The 21,878-nt window shown below is 38.5% G+C and overlaps 1 protein-coding gene across 28 annotated transcripts in view; it reads right to left on the minus strand.

The window, feature by feature from the left end:
- Window positions 1-21,878, minus strand: part of NEB (nebulin) — a 222,684-nt gene that overhangs the window by 71,618 nt on the left and 129,188 nt on the right. For all 28 annotated transcript variants that reach the window (XM_081969965.1, XM_081969961.1, XM_081969959.1 and 25 more), the window contains exons 115-134: window positions 21,290-21,601; window positions 20,637-20,741; window positions 19,160-19,258; window positions 17,664-17,765; window positions 15,722-15,829; window positions 15,149-15,460; window positions 14,818-14,922; window positions 14,630-14,734; window positions 13,892-13,996; window positions 12,204-12,311; window positions 12,007-12,120; window positions 10,546-10,743; window positions 9,215-9,319; window positions 7,000-7,104; window positions 6,799-6,903; window positions 4,580-4,687; window positions 4,377-4,490; window positions 3,904-4,101; window positions 1,764-1,868; window positions 748-852 (exon numbers count right to left, since the gene is read on the minus strand). In XM_081969965.1, coding sequence (XP_081826091.1) covers window positions 748-852; window positions 1,764-1,868; window positions 3,904-4,101; window positions 4,377-4,490; window positions 4,580-4,687; window positions 6,799-6,903; window positions 7,000-7,104; window positions 9,215-9,319; window positions 10,546-10,743; window positions 12,007-12,120; window positions 12,204-12,311; window positions 13,892-13,996; window positions 14,630-14,734; window positions 14,818-14,922; window positions 15,149-15,460; window positions 15,722-15,829; window positions 17,664-17,765; window positions 19,160-19,258; window positions 20,637-20,741; window positions 21,290-21,601 — 2,718 coding nt within the window. The remainder of the gene's footprint in view (window positions 1-747; window positions 853-1,763; window positions 1,869-3,903; window positions 4,102-4,376; window positions 4,491-4,579; window positions 4,688-6,798; window positions 6,904-6,999; window positions 7,105-9,214; window positions 9,320-10,545; window positions 10,744-12,006; window positions 12,121-12,203; window positions 12,312-13,891; window positions 13,997-14,629; window positions 14,735-14,817; window positions 14,923-15,148; window positions 15,461-15,721; window positions 15,830-17,663; window positions 17,766-19,159; window positions 19,259-20,636; window positions 20,742-21,289; window positions 21,602-21,878) is intronic.

Genomic DNA, 21,878 nt, shown 5'->3' on the forward strand with positions numbered 1-21,878 from the left:
GCAGTGATTCCATAAACATTGATGACACAATATTACTTTGCCTAGAAAGTTATCAGGTATGGACTATTCAAGCACTTGCTGAATAATAAAGAAAAAAAAACCAGTCCCATTGATTTATTTATAAAATTTCTACCTTGCGGCAATCTAAAAGGCTTTCGGTAGCTTACATAGAACATAGCAGAACAAATTAAAACATTCATGGTAACAAATAAAACCACACCAGAACTTCATATATAACAGCAATAAATGTAGTAACCAACCTAAAACATAGAGTAAAAAACAAGGACCTTTTATCTTATGATATAGATAGATGTTCAATCAGGTCTAAACTGAAAAATAAAATGTTCCTATGCATCTAACTTAGATGTAAAAGCAAGGACAAGCGGAAAAAAATCTTCTGTTGCTGTCGTTTTTTTCTGAAGCTATGCAATGACTTGCACTGGGGGGAAATCAATCCCCATTCAATTTCTGCAGGATTTGTGAACATGCTCTGTTTGGTTGATAAAATTGCAAAGAAATGAAACTAGATCATTCTGAAAGCAATTTATCGTTTTGAGACTGAAATGGGAAGATGACCCATTCCTGAACTATTTCCAGCTGCAGGTTTGAATTGTTTCTTCAATTGCTGCTGATTGGCTGGTGGACATAGTAGTAGTAAGCTATACAAAACATGTTAGCAAAAATCCAAGCCATGATCATTAAAGGAAAGGAGAAGAAGCTGATAGGAACAGAAATGCAGATACTCACTTCACTCAGATTCTTGCCACTGAGCACATTTTGAACATAGAGAGGTGTGTGTGTGACTACGGAATATTTGCTCTTCGTTTTCTCTGCCTCCGCCCTGTATTTGAGCTGTGAGAGGGGAAGAATACATAGATAACAGTTTTTTGTCATTTTATTTTTTTTTAAATAAAAAATATCCATTTAATAGTTTTTGTGAAAGTGGCACTCTTAAAACACATCAAGTTGTATCTGGTTTGGAGCCTCTTTTCCATGAAGAAAGGATGCAGAGGAAAATTGCAAGCAACAATAGCTTTGGCAAGATTAAAACCAACTTGGATAAGATGGCTGATGCCTCATCTGCTGGGCTCCTTCCAGTTAGTTAGAAAGAGATTTTTTGCATTTGAAAATATTTGGGTTGCAGGGGTGGGTTGCTGCTGGCGTTACTGCCAGTTCGCTTAGCGCGCATGTTGCTTGGCATGTGCAGTTACCTGTAAATTGTTCTTTGCACGCACAGAAAATTATAAAATAACTAAAAAACATGCCAGCAATAGCATCTGTGACTGGGGAATTGGTTTGGGGGCTGGGCCAGCCTGCCATCCCTACCGGTCCGGTGACCCGGTCCCAATTTCCACTACTGGCTTGCCTGAACCGGTGCAAACTGGTAGCAACTCACCAATGGTGGGTTCCAGATCCTGTTGCAACCGGTACGGTTGCAACGGGGCCCGGCGTCCTCCACATGAACACAAGCATATGTCTTACCGTCCAGTTATGCCTCCATGAGCTTCCGCGATGCTCCAGCTGCTCGGCGGAACGTCACGCAGGCACTGTACATGCCGTGCACATTCGCGGAAGCACCAAAGAGTTTATAGACAGGTAAGGAGTGCAGGCGGGCGGATGGGCCCTCTGGGGCACTGTACCGGAACAGTACCGGGTACTCCGGGCAGGCTCCGGTACACCCGTACCAGGGCGTACCACCTGCAACCCACCTCTGTTGGGATGGTAGAAGTTTGAAGCAAACAGAAATTGCAGACCATACTTACGAGATTGCGAAGGTCATAGGCATGTTTAGCATGAAGAATTTCAGGAGTGTCCCAAACAAAACAGCCAATGCCTTTGAGCCAATTGAGATCATCTTTGTATACAAACTGAAATATTAAAATTAAAAGAGAAAGAGTAAGGATTCATTCCATGCAATCTCAAGAATGTTTTATCTATCAACTAAAATCAATTTTCCAACTTGGAACCAGCTCTATTTCATGTAAAATAATCAATTCCAGGCCTGGAAGGAATACCACCGACAAGACTAATTTGATTGTTAATTTCATGTCTTTCTAGTATCTATGCTTATCAGGTCTGGTCTGAAAAGTCTTGAAAGACAAGCAGAATATAATTCAATTGGGCCTTCTTTTTATCAACCTCTGCTATCTGAAGAAAATATAGTTACTAGAAGCAGGAAGCCCCCAAAAGTGGCTAATTGGTTTAAATCAGCCTTTTAAATTCAATTCCATCCAAGGAATCTCTGTGTCTGCTGCTCTTAAGCCTTTAGTTCTCTGATGGTACTTAGTTTCATCAATAAGAGAAGAGATAGCTGACAAGGTTCTACATTCATAATTTTATTCCCTTTTGGCTTCTTTCTTTCTACCTCATGAATTTATTTCATTCCCAAAGTATTTATTATTTATTTATTTATTTTATTGAACTTATTAGTCGCCCCCTCTCCCCACAGGGACTCGGGGCGACGTACAGAGCAATAATCAAGATAGCACCATATATCGTGCGGAGGAGGTAAAAATAAGTCCATAAATAAGCATACTTACAAAATTTAAAACCCCAAAAATATTAAACTCTAAAAACTTTAAAAAACAAAATTTCCCATTATAAAATGACCTGGGGTGGCAAGATTGTAACGTTATGCCAGGCCGGCTTGACAAAACAGGTAGGTCTTCAGCTTCATACGGAAGGAGCGAAGGTCGGTTGCTGTCCAGATGTCTGGGGGGAGGTCATTCCAAAGGGTAGGGCCCACCACAGAGAAGGCCCTACTCCTGGGCACCGCCCTCTGGCACTCTCTAGAGGACGGCACCCGGAGTAGCCCCTCTCTGTGTGAGCGAATGGGTCGCAGGGATGTACACCTCATTTTTTTGCTTGAATGCTCTAAAGCAGGGGTCTCAAACTTGCATTGTTATGTCATCGTCACATGACTCCCCCCCTTCACTAAAGTGGGCATGGGCGTAGCCAGTGTGTGATGCATCTGGTCTGCGGGCTGCAAGTTTGACAGTACTACTCTATTAGTTGTTTTGCCACATTTTTGCTTTTCTTTTTTCATTGATCTCTTTGACCACTCTTTTTTTATTTTGTTCTGAGAGTAATACATATAAGGTTCATTCGCTTATCACCCCAAAATGACCAACAGCAGCTGACCTTTGGTTTTTCTGCTGATGGGTGACTCTGACAGAACAAGATAGGAGGGCCAGGAACCCACCAGTCCCTGCCTCAAAACAAGATGTGTAATGGCAGCAACACAAATAGCTTCATTGCTGAGATGGAGCAAAAGGTAGGCATGGAGATGCAGTGAGAAAGAGTCCACAATTGTATTGTAAAAGATGTTATGTTAAAAAATTAGGGCAAATTGTTATTTTTATGGAAGTTTTGTATTGATAAGTATTTGCTATAAAATGAGATCCTAAAATGTTCCATTGCAAATCAGAAAATGATGTTGGTTGTAGTTTTTGGTGATGTGATGTGCATAGTTTGTCCAAGTATATATAATTACTTGTTTTTATTGTTTTAAGTTTTGTAAAATGTAAGTGACCCAGAGTTGTTCTGGGATTAGGTGGTCTTTAAATCTAGAAAAATAAAAAATGGTCCTTTATATAAAATCTTACATTGTCCCCATAAAAGTATGTGCTATATACAATTCTTATACCACTTCCATCAAGAACTGATAATAAGGAGTCTATTTTTGATGCCTAGGTTTACAAATGTTCATGGTTGTTTTATAATCTAAACCAACATATAATGGTTATACATCAGTATCGTACTTTCAGCTTGTGTTTTAATTAAGTTGCATTAAAATCAAATTACTATAGTTTACAATGTATAAAATGAAGTACATCCCACTACTCATACTGTTTCTGTCCTTGTACAATGTTTGTTTCTAAGAAGGAGTTATAATTGACTTACATCACTAAGTTGATTATTGACTTTTCGGGCGAGAATATGGGCATGAGGATCTGGAATACTAGCCCACTGATGGAGATGGACACGATAATCAACTTCACTGATTTTCTTCTGTGTTTTCTTAGCTGTCACAATGCCCACCATGTCTGGCGCAATATGGATTTTAGCCTTGTTCTTTTCATAGACATCTCTGTATAAACGCTAGGAAATTCAGACAGAAAAGTTAATTGATAGTATATTAAAAAGCTTCCCAGCTAAATATGATCTGCAATAATTTTCTAAGGAGTTGAACTCTAACTCTAATATAACTATAGCAATATAACACATATAAACCTTGGCTGACCTAAAATATTTTGGCAATGTAAGTCTATCTCTAAATCCAAAGGAATCAAGGCTTGTAATTTTTCTGCTTGACTCCTCATCATTTGGAGAAGTAGGAAATGTTTAATAATATAGTTTTTTTTTAAATATCTTACATCAATGTTCAGCTTGCCAACTCTTAAGCATCTTGCAGTGTTGGGATCATCCTGGACACCTCTAGGTATAGTGTAGAGTGCTTTAAATTTATCATACTCTTCCCGATATTTCACCTAGCGGCAAAGAAAAGAAAAATAAACCACATAGGAACCATGTCTCATTTCTAAAGCAGATTTATAAATGCATTGTTAGGTATACTTACAATACTGGCATTATATTTCAGCTGTTTAGCACGAACAAAAGGCACAGCATCAGGAGGCAATTTATAAGTGATGGACTTGATTTTGTCCCACAGTTTCTTGTATACATTCTGAAGAAAGGAGAAACAGTTATATCTATGATTGAGACAAAATCTATGAAACAACGGTGTAGAACAGGTAGTCCTCAACTTGCAACCAGATTTATATTTTAAATTTCATGTCATACAGTACACCTTATTTCAGTGATGGCAAACCTATGGCACGCATGCCACAGGTGGCACACGGAGCCATTTGTCAGGGCAAGTGAGGTGCTGCCCTATCAGCTGGCCAGTGCACATGCGCGCGCTGGCCAGCTGAGTTCACCCTTTTTAAAAGCCATTTTTTGCCCTCCCCAGGCTCCAGAGGCTTTATAGGAGCCTGGGGAGGGCGAAAAGAGCCTCCCCCTCCTGGAGGCCCTCCAGAGGCTTCATGAGGTTCCCTGAAGCCTCCGGAGTGCAAAAAACTGGCCCTACGGGCAAACCGGAAGTTCGGGAACGGACTTCCTGTTTGCTCGGAGGGTCGTTTTGAGCGCTCCGGAGGCTTCAGGGAAGCCTCTTGAAGGTCCCTGAAGACTTCGGAGCGCTTAAAACGACCCTCCGAGCAAACCAGAAGTTGCTCAGAGGGTCATTTTGACTGCTCCAGAGGCTTCAGGGAAGCCTTCTGAAGGTCCCTGAAGCCTCCGGAGGGCTTCCAGGAGGGCGGGGGAGGCTGTTTTCGCCCTCCCCATGCTCCTATAAAGCCTCTGGAGCCTGAGGAGTGCGAAAAAAAGCATGCAAAAATGGGGGGGGTCGCACCTGTAGTGCGTGCATGTGCACTGGTGGGGTCACGCATTGCATTATGGGTGTGGCACACCTGTACATGACCCCCCTGCGCTCCCACTTATGGCACGCGAGCCAAAAAAGGTTCGCCATCGCTGCCTTATTTTAATTGTAATGCTTCTGACACGAATAAAACAACTTACAACAACCTTTCACTTAGTGACCATTTAAAGTTACAATGGCACTGAAAAAAGTGACACGGCCATTTTTCACACTTACGACCGTTGCAGCATTCCCATGGTCATTTAAACACTTGGCAACTGGCATGTATTTATGACAGTTGCCAAGCATCCCAGGGACATGCGATCACCTTCCGACAAGCAATGTCAATGGGGAAGCTAGGTCCACTTAACAACCCTGTTACTAACTTAACAACTGCAGTGATTCACTTAGCAACTATGGCAAGATAGGTCGCAAAATGGAGCAAAACTCACTTAATGATTGTCTTGCTTACTGAAATAAATTTTGGCTGAATTGTGGTCGTAAGTCAAGGAATACTTGTAAACGGTAGCACAGTATAGAATACTTTTTGCTTTTTGTATAGAACAAAGGTTTGAATCTTCTTTAGCATTCTTGCCAATGATGGCACAAAGCAAAATTTGTCAGCAATTAACATACAACTCCATATCAATTTTATACAGGATGTAACCCAGAACTACATATTCCTTCACATATAACTTCATCTTCTCTTAATCTTCTTGAGTTGGTTGAAAATGAAAGGAATATCACCCCCTCTCCCATCTATGTTCCATCCTAGATAGGCCAGCCTAAGCAGGAAGAGAAGTCAATATTAAGTAATCTTCACATTCTCATTTTGACTGTTATATATTGGTAAAAGACACTGAGTTTGTCGATCAAAGAGGTCGGCAGTTCGGCGGTTTGAATTCCTAGCGCCGCGTAATGGAGTGAGCTGCCATTACTTGTCCCAGCTTCTGCCAACCTAGCAGTTCGAAAGCATGTAATAATGCAAGTAGAAAAATAGGGACCACCTTTGGTGGGAAGGTAACAGTGTTCTGTGCACCTTCGGCATTTAGTCATGCCAGCCACATGACCACGGAGATGTCTTTGGACAGCGCTGGCTCTTCGGCTTTGAAGCGGAGATGACCACCGCCCCCTAGAGTTGGGAACGACTAGCACATATGTGTGAGGGGAACCTTTACCTTTATATTGGTATAAAAAGCTACCAGAGCAACAGTGAGCCAAAATCTGTTTTCTTTAAGTGTGCACAAAAAGTAATTTCAAGAGACTTCTGGATTTGGCAGAATTTGAACCATTTTATATTCATTAGCATGCATGCTGTTGGATGTACCATCTATATTATGCTATCATAACTCCAGAATAGCATTAAAAAGAAAAATACTCACATTACTAAAGAGGTGCTTGAGATTCTGGATCCTATCATGATCTGCTGTTTTCAATACTGTGGTATATTTGTCCTTTGTTTTATGGTATTGTTCTTTATATCTCAGCTGCAATCAGAGTGAGTTACAGTCAATATCTTCATACAAATGACAGAAAATAAGAAAATAAGGAATAAATCTAATCAAAGAAGGAAAATGACTCACCTCACTAGCATTGTGACCACTCTGAACGGCAGTTACATAAACTGGAGTGTCCATAACCACACCATAGTTCGGTAAATTGTCCTTCCCTTGTTTTGTGTATTTCAGCTGTAAAATTAAGGCAAAAAAAAGCAGCCGGGCTGAGTTTTTTAGTCATCATGTGCACAACCTATGAGATTATGTTTTTGAAGTCCATGTATTATGGAGTCTCTATAATATACAACAGTTGACAGCTTAAAAAAAAATATTGCAGAGCTATATTTCTATTAAGGCCCTTTTTGGTTTAGAAAAATTAGAAAGGTTTGCTTTGTTCCCAGAGAGTGAGACACTATCTTTGCATTTATTTATGCCTGTATTTTTTTTTCTACAAAGGAAAATAATTCTATAAATAAAGATGCCTTAACTCGGCTGTGCTCAAGCATAACAAACAGGGCCGGATTTAGATGAAAAGAGGCCCTAGGCTATTCCACTTATGGGGCCCTTTCACCTCCCATTTTTAAGTTTGTAAATTACATGAGAGATAATAAAATACATCATTACTGTGATATATATCAATATATTAAATGAAACATGTTGTAATTGGTACTAACCTTTATAAAAAATGTGGCACGGATAATAAATAAAAATAAAAGGCCCCTCTTGATCTTGAGGCCCTAGGCTGAAGCCTAGTTAGCCTATAGGAAAATCCGGCCCTGATAACAAACCATGATGGTAAGCAAATCATGTTGTCCTGATTCTCACAAAACATTAAATGAAGTGAATCAGGCAGTAAAAGAGTTCAGATCATTCCACAGGTGCTTTTCCAAAAGGCAACTGGACTTTCTTGGGGGTTTTTTTTCTTGAAAACATTTTGCTTCCCTTCCAAGAAGCTTCTTAAATTCTAACTAAAGAGTGGGAAATGGAAGGATTTATATTCTTTGCAGTCATCTGGGCATTCGCACTTGAGAGTTTATCTGTATCCTTAGAGTAAGGTGACCAACTGTCCTCCTTTAGGGAGGACAGTCCTTCTTTTGTAAGTTCTGTCCTCCCTTGAAAAGTGTCCTCCTACATGTCCTCCTTTTCGATATTTGAAGACTAATCTGTTGCGCGTTATGTGATGTATTTGTATTTGACCTAACTGGAAATAATGCAGCAGTTGAAAGAGTTTTTTTCAATTGCCAATGATTTTTCGACAAGTGAGAAATCGAGATTGAATGTTGATACTCTAGCTGCAGCACTTCCCGTAAAATTCAATATGAAGGATATTTCTTGTTCAGATATTTCCAATATATTGTTAGAAGATGATACATTGACAAAAAATATTAATTCAATGGAAAAGTACTCATTTAAATAATAATTAACAGGCATGTAAGCATAATTACAATATAAAATGTTACAAATGTTTTTATTATGCATATATCATATTTTAGTGCATTATTGTTGCAATGAATAAAATATTTCTTTTATTTACAATATTTTTTTTCCAATTTATCTGTCCTCCTTTTCATTGTAAAAAAGTTGGTCACCTTAGCATTTTGGACAATAGAATGTGTTTTGTCCTCCTTTTCATTGTAAAAAAGTTGGTCACCTTACTTAGAGACACCTGAATCAGAGTGCAAAATGATTCATTCTGATTCACAGCAGCTTTCATGCATTAAAAAAAAAGTTTCCTAACTGTGCTACCTAATATTCCTCAGTGGATCTAGTCACCACAATTTTAAAAAGAGACTCTAGAAAGAGTGCAGATCATGATTAGGGGACTGGAGGCTAAAACATATGAAGAATGGTTGCAGGAACTGGGTATGTCTAGTCTAATGAGAAGAAGGACTAGGGGTGACATGATAGTAGTGTTCCAATATCTCAGGGGTTGCCACAAAGAAGAGGGAGTCAAGCTAGTCTCCAAGCAATGGATGGAAACTAATCAAGGAGAGAAGCAACTTAGAACTAAGGAGAAATTTCCTGACAATTAGAACATTTAAACAGTGGAATAACTTGCCTCCAGAAGTTGTGAATGCTCCAACACTGGAAGTTTTTAAGGAGAGATTATATAACCATTTATCTAAAGTGGTGTAGGGTTTCCTGCCTAAGCAGGTGGTTGGACTAGAAGAACTCCTAGGTCCCTTCTAACTCTTGTTATTCTAAGATTCTAAGATCTATGGATGAGCCCTAGTGGTGCATGACTGAACTGATTAACTAAATATGCCCCCCCCCCCCAAATGTAGTTCATGCTTCTTCTTACTTGACTCTGAAGGTCATAGGACTTCTTGGCATGCAGGATTTGAGGAGTGTCCCACACGTAGCATCCAATTCCCTTCAGCCATGTCAAATCATCTTTGTATAGCACCTATAGTTAGAAAGAAAACAATAAAGCATAAAACTTTTCTTATCATCCCTTGCATGCCATACTGATATCTTCAGTCACCTGACAGTTTAATTCCAGTGCAAATTTTACAAAAAGAGGAACATCCAAAACATTAGATTTGCAATATCTAATGCAAATCAGAACATGTGATAGAGCATGTGAATGTCTCTCTAAGCTTCTCCTTGATAGCATTCCTACTTTTTTAAAAAGTCAATGTTTAGTCATTATATCAGGTTACGTTATAGAGGATTTAAAACAGAGATATAGTGGTTCTCAAAGCATTGCTGAATGACAATCTGCAACATTCCCCTATTCGGCTATTTCAGTTTAAGATTTCTATTTACGTTCAGTTTAAGGCAGTTTTTGTTCCTTTGAGGAACAATTAGCACTATCCTATGAAAGTCTATGGAGATTCTTAGTCATCCCGGTCGGTCGTGGTTGTCCCAAATATGTTTTTTTCAAGAGGCAACTGGACTTTCTTGTTTTTTCTTTGAAGATGTTTCACTTCTCATCTTCAGCTCAGACTGCATGGTGGAGAATAAAAGGATTCATATTTCTTGCAGACAGGTGGTCATTTGCATTCTTTTATAGAGTCATTGAGGCCACTTGGAGGGTTGTCTGTGTCCTCAGGGCCACCTGAGCTGTGCAAATGGGTGTGGAGCCTTCTTTGAACTGCTGAAAGGACTATGTTGTGGAGCTGTGCTTTCTGTGGGATTTTTTTCCCCTCTGCCCTGTGTTCCTTCTGTGCAGAGAAACATCCTGCAGAAAGCACAGCTCCACAACACAATCCTTTCAACAGTTCCAAGAAGTCTCCACACCCATTTGCACCACTCAGGTTGACTCCGAGGATACATATAAACCTCCAGGTGGCCTCAACGATGCTCCAAAAGGATGCAAATGGTCATCTGTCTGCAAGGAATATAAATCCTTCCATTCCCCACCATCCAGTCAGAGCTAAAGAAGATTTTTGGATGATAAGCGTAACATCTTCCAAGAAAAACAAAGAAAACCCAGTTGCCTCCTAAATAAGCACCTTTGGGATAGCCAATGAAAGCACCTTTGAAGATACCCTGCAGTTCACTTCATGGTCACGCTGTATTATGCCAGCATATAAAGCAAAAGCTCTGGATTACTGACGCAAAGCTTGACTACCGATTTGCAATAAACGAAGCATTTCTCAGGGACCGTGAGACCCAAGTGCTACTTACATCGCTCAGAATCTCCTGAGCCTTTCTAGCCACCACCACATCATTCTCTTCAGGGGAACAGTTCCACTGGTGCAGGTGGGTTCGGTATTCAAGGTCACTCAGGATATACTGACATTTCTTAGCCAGCACATGGTTGATCATGTCACTTGGGATATGAATGTGTGCCTTGGTGTCTTCATAATTTTTCCTGTAGGCCAACTGGAAAACAAGACAGAAATGGAAAATATTAGTAAAATCAAGAGGTTCTGGGCTCCATCAAAAACAGACAGCATGTAACCATCTGTTACCAAAGTCAGATTCAGAACTGTTCTGAAGAAATGGGCAGCACAGTTAGCACAACATCAGCACGCATTCGCCGTCTTCCAAGGCCTCACCCTTCTCCCCAATCATCAGGCACGTTTTCCTCTCTTTATATTACCAGGTAGTCCTCAACTTACAACCATTCATTTAGTGACCGTTCAAAGTTACAACAGCACTGAAAAATGTGACTTATGGCCGGTTTTCACAGTAACAACCTTGGCCTCATCCCCAGGATCATGTGATCAAAATTCCAATGTTTGGCAACTTTATGACCATTGCTGTGTCCCAAGGTCATGGGATCACCTTTTGTGACTTTCTGACAAGCAAAGTTAAGGGGGAAGCCAGATTCGCTTAACAGCTGGATTGTTAACTTATCAATTAATGTTAGCCAGCCTGCTACTTGCTGCCATAGAAAAGGGGGGAGGGATCAGTGGAGAATTTTTCATTGCAGCTTTGCAACTACGGCCTGGATTTCGCTTATCTGTCCAAGGCCATTTCTGCTAGCTCTGGTATGCAGTAGTAGCCACTGGTTGCCTAGCTACAAGGGGATTGGGCTGTACAGTTTGTTTCAAGTCTCTGTTTTTGCACACTTTGCCTCAGAGCTTGCCTGGGATTTCTTGCTTTCGATTCATTTCTAGTAAAAGTACTTTTCTCTAAATCTATGGAGCTGAGGATCTTTTTCCCCTAGGAAAGGGAGAGACAACTCTGACAACTGCAGTGATTCACTTAAGAACTGCCAAGCAAGGTCATAAAATGGGACAAAACTCACTTAACAAATGCCTCACTTAACAACAGAAATTTGGGACTCAATTGTGGTCGTAAGTCGAGGACTACCTGAATTCAGCTTCCTTGCTTTGTCCTTCGTCGCCAGTGTTAGATCGGCGAGAAGCAGCAGGCGAGAGGCGCGAGTGAGTTTCAGCACTTTTTATTTCAAGAGTAAGTGACTGCGCTCTGCCAGCTGGGCTGCTGGAGCTCGCCTTTTAAGGAGCTCCGGCAAACCAGCCGGCCAATGACAGTAGTTTAAACTTCCTGGGGTTTGGGCAACCAATCCCCAGTGAGCATGTGAAAACATGTAAATTTAACAACGTCCGTCCGTATGTAACACTTGCTATAATTCCTAGGAGAACTACCGTCCAAGAAAAGGCACAAATAACTCCTTACCGCACTCCGCATTTTTTGGAAAGCAAGACAATGGAGCACACTTGGGAAATCTTTTTTATGTTTCCCCGCCAGATAATGGCCCTTTAGCTTCTCATATATTGCTTTATATTTGAGCTGAAAAGGACAAATAAAGAAAGTGTTAGATGTTTTAAAAACAATCCCACAAAAGTAATAACCAAAAGAAAACTCATACAGACCTCGCTGTTAATATAATCAGCATGTTTGGCACCAACAATTGGGATGTAGTCTGGAGGCAAAGTATAACCATAAGCCTTGTTTGACTCCCAAGCATCCTTGTACACGTACTAAAAGGGACAAAAATGGCAGATTAGATTTAATGAACTAAGTTTAAAAGAGTCAAAATGCAAGTGCCCTTTTATGACTTGTGGACTTCAACTCCCAGAATTCCTGAGACAGGCATCCTGACTTAGGAATTCAGGGAGTTGAAGACCACAAGTCATAAAGAGTCCATCTTTCCCCATCTCTACCTTAAAGCAAGAGCAGAGCCCTTTCCCCAGTTTGAAACACCAGCCTGCAACAGGCAGGATGATAATGTAAAATGGGTGGATGTCTCACATTTTTTCTATAAAAAAAATTCCCTGTCTTTAGTGGGAATATTATTTCTCTCTGTCTCTTCCGATTTCTCCTTTTCTCATTCTCAGATATACTACATCTTATCTTACAGATATGCACAGGTAGTCCTTGACTTACAACAGTTTGTTTAGTGACAACGGCACTGAAAAATGTGGTTTATGACCATTATTCACACTTACGACCATTGCAACATCCCCAAGGTCACATGATCAAAATTCAGCTGCTTGGCCGCTGACTCGTATTTATGACATTTGCAATGTCCTGGGGTCACGTGATCACCTTTGGCAACCTTCTGACAAGCAACGTTAATGGGGAAGCCAAATTCACTTAACAACAGCATTACTAACTTAACAACTGCAGTGGTTCACTCAACAACTGTGGCAAGAAAGATCATAAAATGGGGCAAAACTCACTTAATAAATGTCTCACTTAACAGAAATTGTCAGCTCAATTGTGGTCATAAGTCAAGGACTACCTGTATATTCCTTTTCCTGTAGAATGGCAGAAATTTTCTAGCATTACTAAAGAGGAATCCAAAAGTTGTACATAAATGAGTTCAGGAGCCACAATGGGTCCAGAGTTTCAGTGTACTTGTCTCCTACTTAAAAAGATCTTTGTATGCCTGTAGGCAAATCCATTATTCCATCTAATTTTTTTGAAGTACCGTGTAATATAAAGTTTTCTTCAAGAGAAATTCCTCTGCTGAATACTTCATTCTTGACTAAATTTATTTCCTTTGATTGATTTGTCAGAAACTCTTTTGTACATCTTGTTTTCTCTGTCTTTGCCCTGTAGATTCTTTAGATCAATCACGATTAATAATCTGTATGAAAGACTATACCTAGATAATCATTTGAACTTTGAAGAAGGATATATTAAATTACTGTATTTTATTCCAATTTCATTTTAAACTGTATTTTATTCTAATTTCATTTTAAATTGTATTTTATACAATTCCATTTTAAACTATTTTTTATCAGATTTTAGTAATAATTTGTTTCTGAAACTCTGCACTTTGATATGGCCCAAGGGCTAATCAATAAAGTAAACTGACTAATTTGCAGAAGGAAAAGGCACACCGCAATATATTTGAACACTTAACATGACTGCTTATTCCAGCAGATGGAACAGTTTATTCCAGCCCATAAAAATATATTACTTATTGATTTTATCTAAACTGCAAATTTAAATAGTATCAATGAATAATATTTAGTACTTCCCCAAATTAAATTTCTTCTTAGTAATACAAGAGATCTTGAATTTACATGATATGAAATACAAGATAACTTACATCGCTGTAGAGTTTTATCATCTGTCTGGAGTGACTTAAGGCTGGTGTGTCATCAGAACCGATGTAGTGACCTTTTTGAAGGTTAAAGGTTTCTTTATATTTCAGCTAAACAGAAAAATGAAAGGAAAGACATCAGGTTGAATTTAAGGCTAACTTAATAGACTGTCTAGAATGATGACCATTTTAGAGCAATATAGAGAATTTGTTCTAATTTCTTAAAAATACATAAAATATCACTTCTTTATTATTATTTTCTGTATGAAAGTTTGACACAAGGGGTGGTAAACCAATGTCGTCACGGCGTCATCACATGACGTATCACAACTTTTTTTCCCTTTTGCTAAACTGGGCTTGGGCGTGGCCAGCACCTGATGCATCTGGCCCGCGGGCCGTACGTTTGACACCCCTGCTATAGACGAAATCGTTGCTAGGAATTCTGTCATTAACACAGACATCACACAGTTATTCTGGCCTCAAACATGGATTATATTTTTAAAAGCATTGTAGAGCATTTATGCTCTATGTAACTGCCCTAATATTGAAGGTTTTGTTAAAAATAACATTGCATTATAGAATAGTCTATTAATTTAACCTTCAATCTACTGAATAATTAACACTACTGTAGATACAATGATCAAGCAAAATAATGACAAACTTATAGTATGGCTTCTTAAAATACATATTATCTCACACAGGGACACATCATTCCTGCAACATCCTGTTTTAAAGAATGCTTACGTCACTCTGCATGATTGAGTTTGCCTTTGCCAAAACCACATCTGGAGTGTCTTCAACGGATGTGAAATGGTCGAAATTATCAATGGCTTCCTTTGTGTAGATTCTCTGTAGAAAACCATGACATAATCATAATTATCTTCTGGGGAAAGTCTAGAATGCTGCTATGAGTGTACAAAACAATAATTTACCTTGTTTATTAACTCCTGAGCATTCTTTACTCTCCGATGATCCACCGAATCTAATGGAATCCAACCACAGCCACGGAGCCATTCAAGATCAGATTTATAAAGGTTCTGCAAACATTAATAAATCATGATAAGTACAGTGTATACACTATATATATATACAATATATATGAATATGTACCTGATTTATTTTCCTAGATCTTTCTCTTAGATATGCTTTCATATCTAGCTTGTAAAAAAAATTAACTTCGGTAAAATTGAAGTTGGATGGCTATAACAAATCTGAATAAATAATAAAAAGTTAAAAAGTAATAATATTAATAATATTACTTACATCACTTTGAAGGTCATAGGCTTTCTTTGCCTGGATGCAGTCATTTTGGTCAGGGTGACACGTCCATTCATGAAGGTAATGACGATATGGAATTTCACTGACAAGGTGCTGGCAGTCTTTGGCTGCAATCACCGAGCGTATATCTGGGGGTATGTGAACGTGGGACTTTGTTTTGTGATAGGATTCTTTGTATAACCTGTCATTCTGAATCTTGCCAGCATGCTCAAACCACACCAGCTTTGGATCCTCTCTCATATTATTGACCCCAACATAGTGGCCTCTTTGGATGACGTAATCCGCCTTATATTTTAGCTAAAAGGGAGAAAACACATAAGCGTAAATATCAGCCTCAAAACTTTTCTTCTTCTAACTTGTGAAATACGGTTCTTTTTACTGTCCTCAGTTTCTGGAAAAATTAAGAAAAATATGGGTGCAATTGCATAACTTACAAAGAGAATGGGTCCCTGAAATGATAAATTGGGTCATTGCGATGAGAAGTTAGATGGGCTTAGATAGGCTTTGCAATATTATGAAGGATGAGCATGGCAAAGGTAGAAGGCAGAAAGATTTTACCTCACTTTGGACGTTATCAGAATGCTTGGCATGACGAAACGGCACGCTGTCAGGAGGCAAACTGTAGCCAATAGCTTTATGTTTCTCCCAGCTGTCCTTGTACAGATGCTGCAAAAAGAGCAGTAAGAAGTTAATATTGTCTGAAACACTACTATTGTTTCTAGTTCTATCAAAAATGCACCCAGATTAAACTTCAGATTAAAAAAATAACTTCTCAAGCAAATTGTTCCATACCTTGGAAATGTTTCCCTTGGGGCCTTTTTTCATTAATTCACAGTCCATTGTCTTTTCAAAATATTTAAACTGTATTTCAATATTTCAAATATAACTAATTATAAAAAACTCCCATACTCAGAGATACGCAAGTGGTCAATCTCAGCACTATCATGATTGAAATGCTGTAGATATTGAATCTACAGGATCTCACATGGAGGTCTAACTCTGGAGATTCCAGAGACTGGGTACAAAATCTTTTACACACACACACACACACACCTGTGTTGAGTCACTGAGCTATAGCTCTTTCCCTTTGAAGTTTTCTATTAGTGTAGCTTGGTTATATATGGCAGCCTTCAGAACAATATCTAGAGTGGTCCCCCTTACTGAGGTTATTCAGGAGAGACTGAGCAAGAGATTCTTCTTGAAGGCTCACAAGGTCCTCTCTAACTCTGATTCTGTGTTTGTAGGTCCAATGTTATTCTGATGCAGTCACAGAGTAATGTTTATGTTTTGACTTGTTAAGATTGTCCACTGGCCATGACTTTGTTTCTGTGTTCAATTAAAAGTGGAACATACACTCCCATCTGAACATGCTTGCAGATAAGATCATCTCCAGAATCTAAGTTCCTTCATGTTAATGAACATCCAGAGAATGGAATTTTTCTCAGTGGGTAATAAATAGAATTATGAAACAACTTCTCCAGAAGGATGGCCTTGAATCATGATTAATTCCTTAAGAAATGAAATGCTAAAATGGGGCTGGTTAAAGAGAAACTTGGGGGAAACAGTAGATTGTTTTTCATTCTGTCATTATATTTGAGGGTTCTTAACCATCACTTAAAGATAATTAATTGTCTTATTTAGCCTGACCTGACCTCTGTGCATAGTTTCTGTTACTATAATCACAAACTTTGCAATAGTACAGAAAACTTTCTCTACACTCTGAGGAACCCAGTGAAAATTGAAGAGATTCAAGGGGAAGAAATGCTGAATAAATAAATAGGGAAGAAGATAGGAAACTTGCAGGACAAAAGGTTTGAAATTCTGAATGGGACTACCATTGCAGGGTCACTTGGGTTGCAGCTTTTGAGTTAAAAGAATTGTGTGAACTACCAAGAAACCAGATGGTAGTATGAGCATATGTGAGGATATACAAAGGGTTTCATCAATAAAGAGAAAAAAGAGGGGAGGAGGGGTATACAAATGGAAGCAACTAAAACAGTCCAATGAAAGCATGATGGGTCAATAGTGATATGTACATTTGTTTTGCAGTCAATGAAGTGGAAAACTATAGGAAAGGAAGATAAAATAGAAATCTCTAGAAATCAGCCCTGGCTGGGTAGAACCCCCAGCAAGAGGCCTGTACGTTTATAGTAGTGGTAGTCAACCTGGTCCCTACCGCCCACTAGTGGGCGTTCCAGCTTTCATGGTGGGCGGTAGGGGTTTGCTGTAACTCTGCTTTATAAATTTTATAAAGTAAAGTTACTTCCCTACTTTATAAATCACCATTACTGTGGAACCGATGGGCGGTTAGAAAATTTTACTACTAACAGAGATACAAAAGTGGGCGGTAGGTATAAAAAGGTTGACTACCCCTGGTTTATATCCTTATTTTCTTTGACTGTAGTTTTTCACTAACTATCTCATCAGGACTCATGATTTAAAGATATAAAATTATTCTGAATTTTCTATTTACCCTTGTTCCTGAGAGAAAACTACATACCTCATTAAGAATCCTAGCTGCTTCTTTAACTGCTTGCAACCGAGGTGTATCTGTTAGTGTATAAATGGCCTTGATGTTATTCCATTCCTGGTGGTATTTGACCTGGAAACAAATAAGAGTGAACAATAGAGTTATTATAGATCTAAGTTACAGATGTATAAGTTGCATCTTAAACAGACCATCTGATGCTCTCCAAATGTTTTGGCTTTCAATTCACATCAGCCTCCTCCAACATAGCAATGGAAGGTAGGTATCTGGAACAAATCCAACTGACTCTGTTTCTGATTTTTTATTCGTGTATTTATGGATACTGATCTGCCTTCATTTTTGTAAATAAGAAAAATAAGAATCAACAGAGAACAAAAATATAGCCTCTAACTCAGAAACATACACAGTGTGATTTGCATAATACATCCTCTTCTGCAAAACAAAAAACAACTGGAGAAACAGAAAAGCTTGTAGGCTAGATCAGAGTTAAAGTGCATTAAATGCAGCCTTTTTAACCTGTTAGAAACTGCCATGGTTGGCCTGCCATCCCTGTTCTGCGAATCCCTGGGTATTCTTACCTTGATATGTAAATATTGTTAGGGTGTGCTGAAATGCCATTAATGTTATGCACTTCACAAGAGAAAAAGCATATGGATTTGGTCTTGCCTTCCAGAAAATATGCATTTCTTTTTTACTTAAGTCATTATTTATGAATAATAAAATCGTGTATGTAACCATAGGGTTGATTTATTATTTGATCTCATAATTTAATTAAAATCAGTTTGGTGTAGTAGATAAAGTGCAAGTCATAGAAAGCAGGTGCCTAAGAGCTGTAGTCCCACCCTTAGGCATGAAATGCAACAGGGTAGGGTGACTTTGGGCCAATCACCATGAGATTGTGAGTTCTAGTTCCGCCTTAGGCATGCAACCTGGCTGCCTGGCTTCGATCTCTCTCTCTCTCAGCCCAACTCACCTCACCGGGCTGCTGTCATTGTGAAGGAAGGAGTATTAGATATGTCCTCTGCCTTGAGTTATTTATAAAATAAGGCAAGATAAACAATTAATAATAAATAAAATCAAGGAAATTGCTGTGGGGAGGGGAAGGGTTGGAAGCATATTTTCAAAGTAATCCTGCCAGCCCAGTTATGAGGTATTTGGGCCGATTCTAAGCCCCCACAGTGGAAAATGGCTGTCAAGAATCAATACTTTGCACTTGAACGCAAAGGAGACATTCCTTAGTTTGCTTTATAAAGGATTTACTGATGGTAGGAGTCAGTAGGATTAAAGTTTAAAGAATGCTGTACAGGAAAATAATTGACGTAGTTGTTGTGAAAATGTCATTTTCCTACTGCCACAGTTCACAAGAGTCATGAAGCTGGGTGAGCTCTGCTGGAGTTATCAACATCCATAGTGATTTGTTCACAATATATTGTTTCCTTTTCCAAGATTGATTCCCTTTATCCTTGGAGACAAATGTAACACGACTGAAACAAAAAGTCAATACTTACATCGCTTAGTATTTCTCCACCTTGTTTGGCTGTGATATAATCAACCCTGTCAGCCACCGGAGTGAATGGCAGTTTATCAGCTTTGGTACGATATAACCTCTGTAAAAAGAGAAAGGGATACAGAGGTAAGGCAAATAATAAAAATAAATAGTCATGCAAGAAAGAAAGACAAGAGGAAAATACAGGGAGTCCTTACGGCCACAATTGAATCCAAAGTTTATGTTGCTAAGTGAGTTTTGTCCCATTTTATGACTTTTCTTGCCACATTTGTTAAGTGAATCATTGGAGTTCTTGAATTAGAAACACAGTTGTTAAGTGAATCTGATTTCCCTATTGACTTTGTTTGTCCGAAGGTCGCAAAAGGGGATTGCGTGACTCTGGGACATGGCAACCATCATAAAGGTGAGTCATTTGTTAAGCAAATCATGTGACCGTGCAAATGCTGCAATGGTCATAAGTGTGAAAAATGGTCATAAGTCACTTTTTTCAGTGCCGTTGTAAGTTTGAACGGGTCACTAAATGAACTGTTGTATGTCTAGGACTACCTGTATATTCATCTGCATTGACAGCTATTCTTTTTGATTTTGCTTTTTTTAATAACTCTTCTCCTGGACTATGCTAAAAAACAGCAGTGCTAATTATTAAAACAATTAAATAACTAATTAATAGTAATATTTATTGTTTTAATATTTTATCTGGTTGCTTTTATTGTGTTGTGAAGCTATCTAGAGTTGCCTCAAGATGAAATGGGCAGCACATAAATCCAATAAATAAATATTAAAGTGGATTAAATTAAACCCCAACCTTTCTGTTCCTTTTGAGCAGTACAACATGGATATTGTATATCACATTAAATCAAAATCTGTTTTTTAGCTTTGACTTAACACTGTGTATGAAATAAGCCAATGATAATATATCAAATAAACCACAGTAAAATAAACCATAGCTAATTATTTAAAGGTTTTTACATTATTAGATTACATTATTAGACAATTTACATTAGCTTTTTTGTTTTTGTTTTTGTTTCTTTTGTTTTTATTGATGTTGTGCGCTACCAAGAATGCTGTTTTTTAAGATGGGCAGATACATACATCCAGGAGTGAAACTAAGCAGGTTCTTACAGGTTCTAGAGAACCAGTAGCGGAAATTTTGAGTAGTTCGGAGAACTGGCAAATACCACCTATGGCTGGCCCCAGAGTGGAGTGGGAATGGAGATTTTGCAATATCCTTCCCCTGCTACGCCCACCAAGCCACGCCCATAGATAGTAGTAGTTTAAAAAAATTGAATTTCACCGCTGCATACATCTAATAAATAAATAAAAATCACTCAGTGGATACTCAGTCCATAAGAACAACCATGCATGAAGGAGAAACAGTTTTGTATGAACTAAAGTCTGCACTGTGGAAAAGCCACATTTTTATAAATTGAGTTTTCTGTATGAAACAAGAAAGATCTTTGTAGGAGAAAACCTCTTACCTCATCAATAAGGGCCTGAGCATGTTTGACATGGTTGACAGAGACAGAATCACTTGGCATCCAGCCAATTCCCCGTAACCATTCTAGGTCAGATTTATAAACAGCCTGCAAAAACCAAAAAAAAAAAAAAAAAGAGTTGAGACTTATTTACACTTTTTCCATCAGGCAATTTCTCATTCATTTTAACTGAAAGATAAAAATTGCTCTTTTCTCACAGAGAAGAGCAAATGAATTGGGCGCGGTGTAGAAGGAAAAAATATTATATTGTTACAATTTTGATGCTGGTTTAACTTAATCACTTTCTATTTTCTTACCATAGTTTGATAAACATTTTCTTTCACATTCACATTTAATATCTGGTATCATATTTTACTGGAGACCTAAAATACATATTTATTTGAAATCAATGATGTTCATTTACATGGATGCATCTGTGGGATTCTGATTGGAAATTTTAATTTTCATTAAAATAGTTATCTGCATGTTATGATTCCTACAATAAATATCATGTTTATAGAAACTGGTTGACTCATATAAAGATGACTTATAATGATTGAAGCAATACAAGTACTTCAATTTTGAACAGCAAATAGGGAAAATGTAAAGATCAATAGTCAAAATAAAATAATACAAGCAATTAATTTTCTACTCACATCACTCTGTAGGTCATAGGCTTTCTTGGCTTGAATGACATCATTCTGGTCAGGCAAACATATCCATTCATGGAGATAGCGGCGATAATCAATGTCACTAACCAGCTTCTGACATTTCTTGGCCAATTTGATGGACAGCATGTCCACTGGACTATTGAACTTGGTTTTAGACTTCTCAAAATATTTCTTGTACTCCCTCTCACTCTGCAATTTGGCTACACGCATCGCCAGCACTAGCTTGGGATCATCATGGATATTCCGGAATCCAACGTGGTGTCCCACTTGCTTACGATAACCTTCTTTGTACTTGTACTAATTTTAAAGAAAAATGGAAATAAAATTTCCATCTGTAATATCATAAATTATAAAGGAATTGCATGAGAGAGCCTTGTTGCAATATCTGCCCTCTAGAACAGGGGTGTCAAACTCGTGGCCTGCAGGCCAGATGTGTCATGCACTTGCCACACCCACTGAAGGGGAAAAATGTCACGATACAGCACATGACGACAACGTGATACCACGAGTTTGACACCCCTGCTCTAGAACAATAGTCCCTAGAAATTTGTGTGGCTCCCACATGGATGCTTCA

This window comes from Natrix helvetica, assembly GCF_964273705.1.
Source record: "Natrix helvetica genome assembly, chromosome: 1".
NCBI lineage: Eukaryota > Metazoa > Chordata > Lepidosauria > Squamata > Natricidae > Natrix > Natrix helvetica.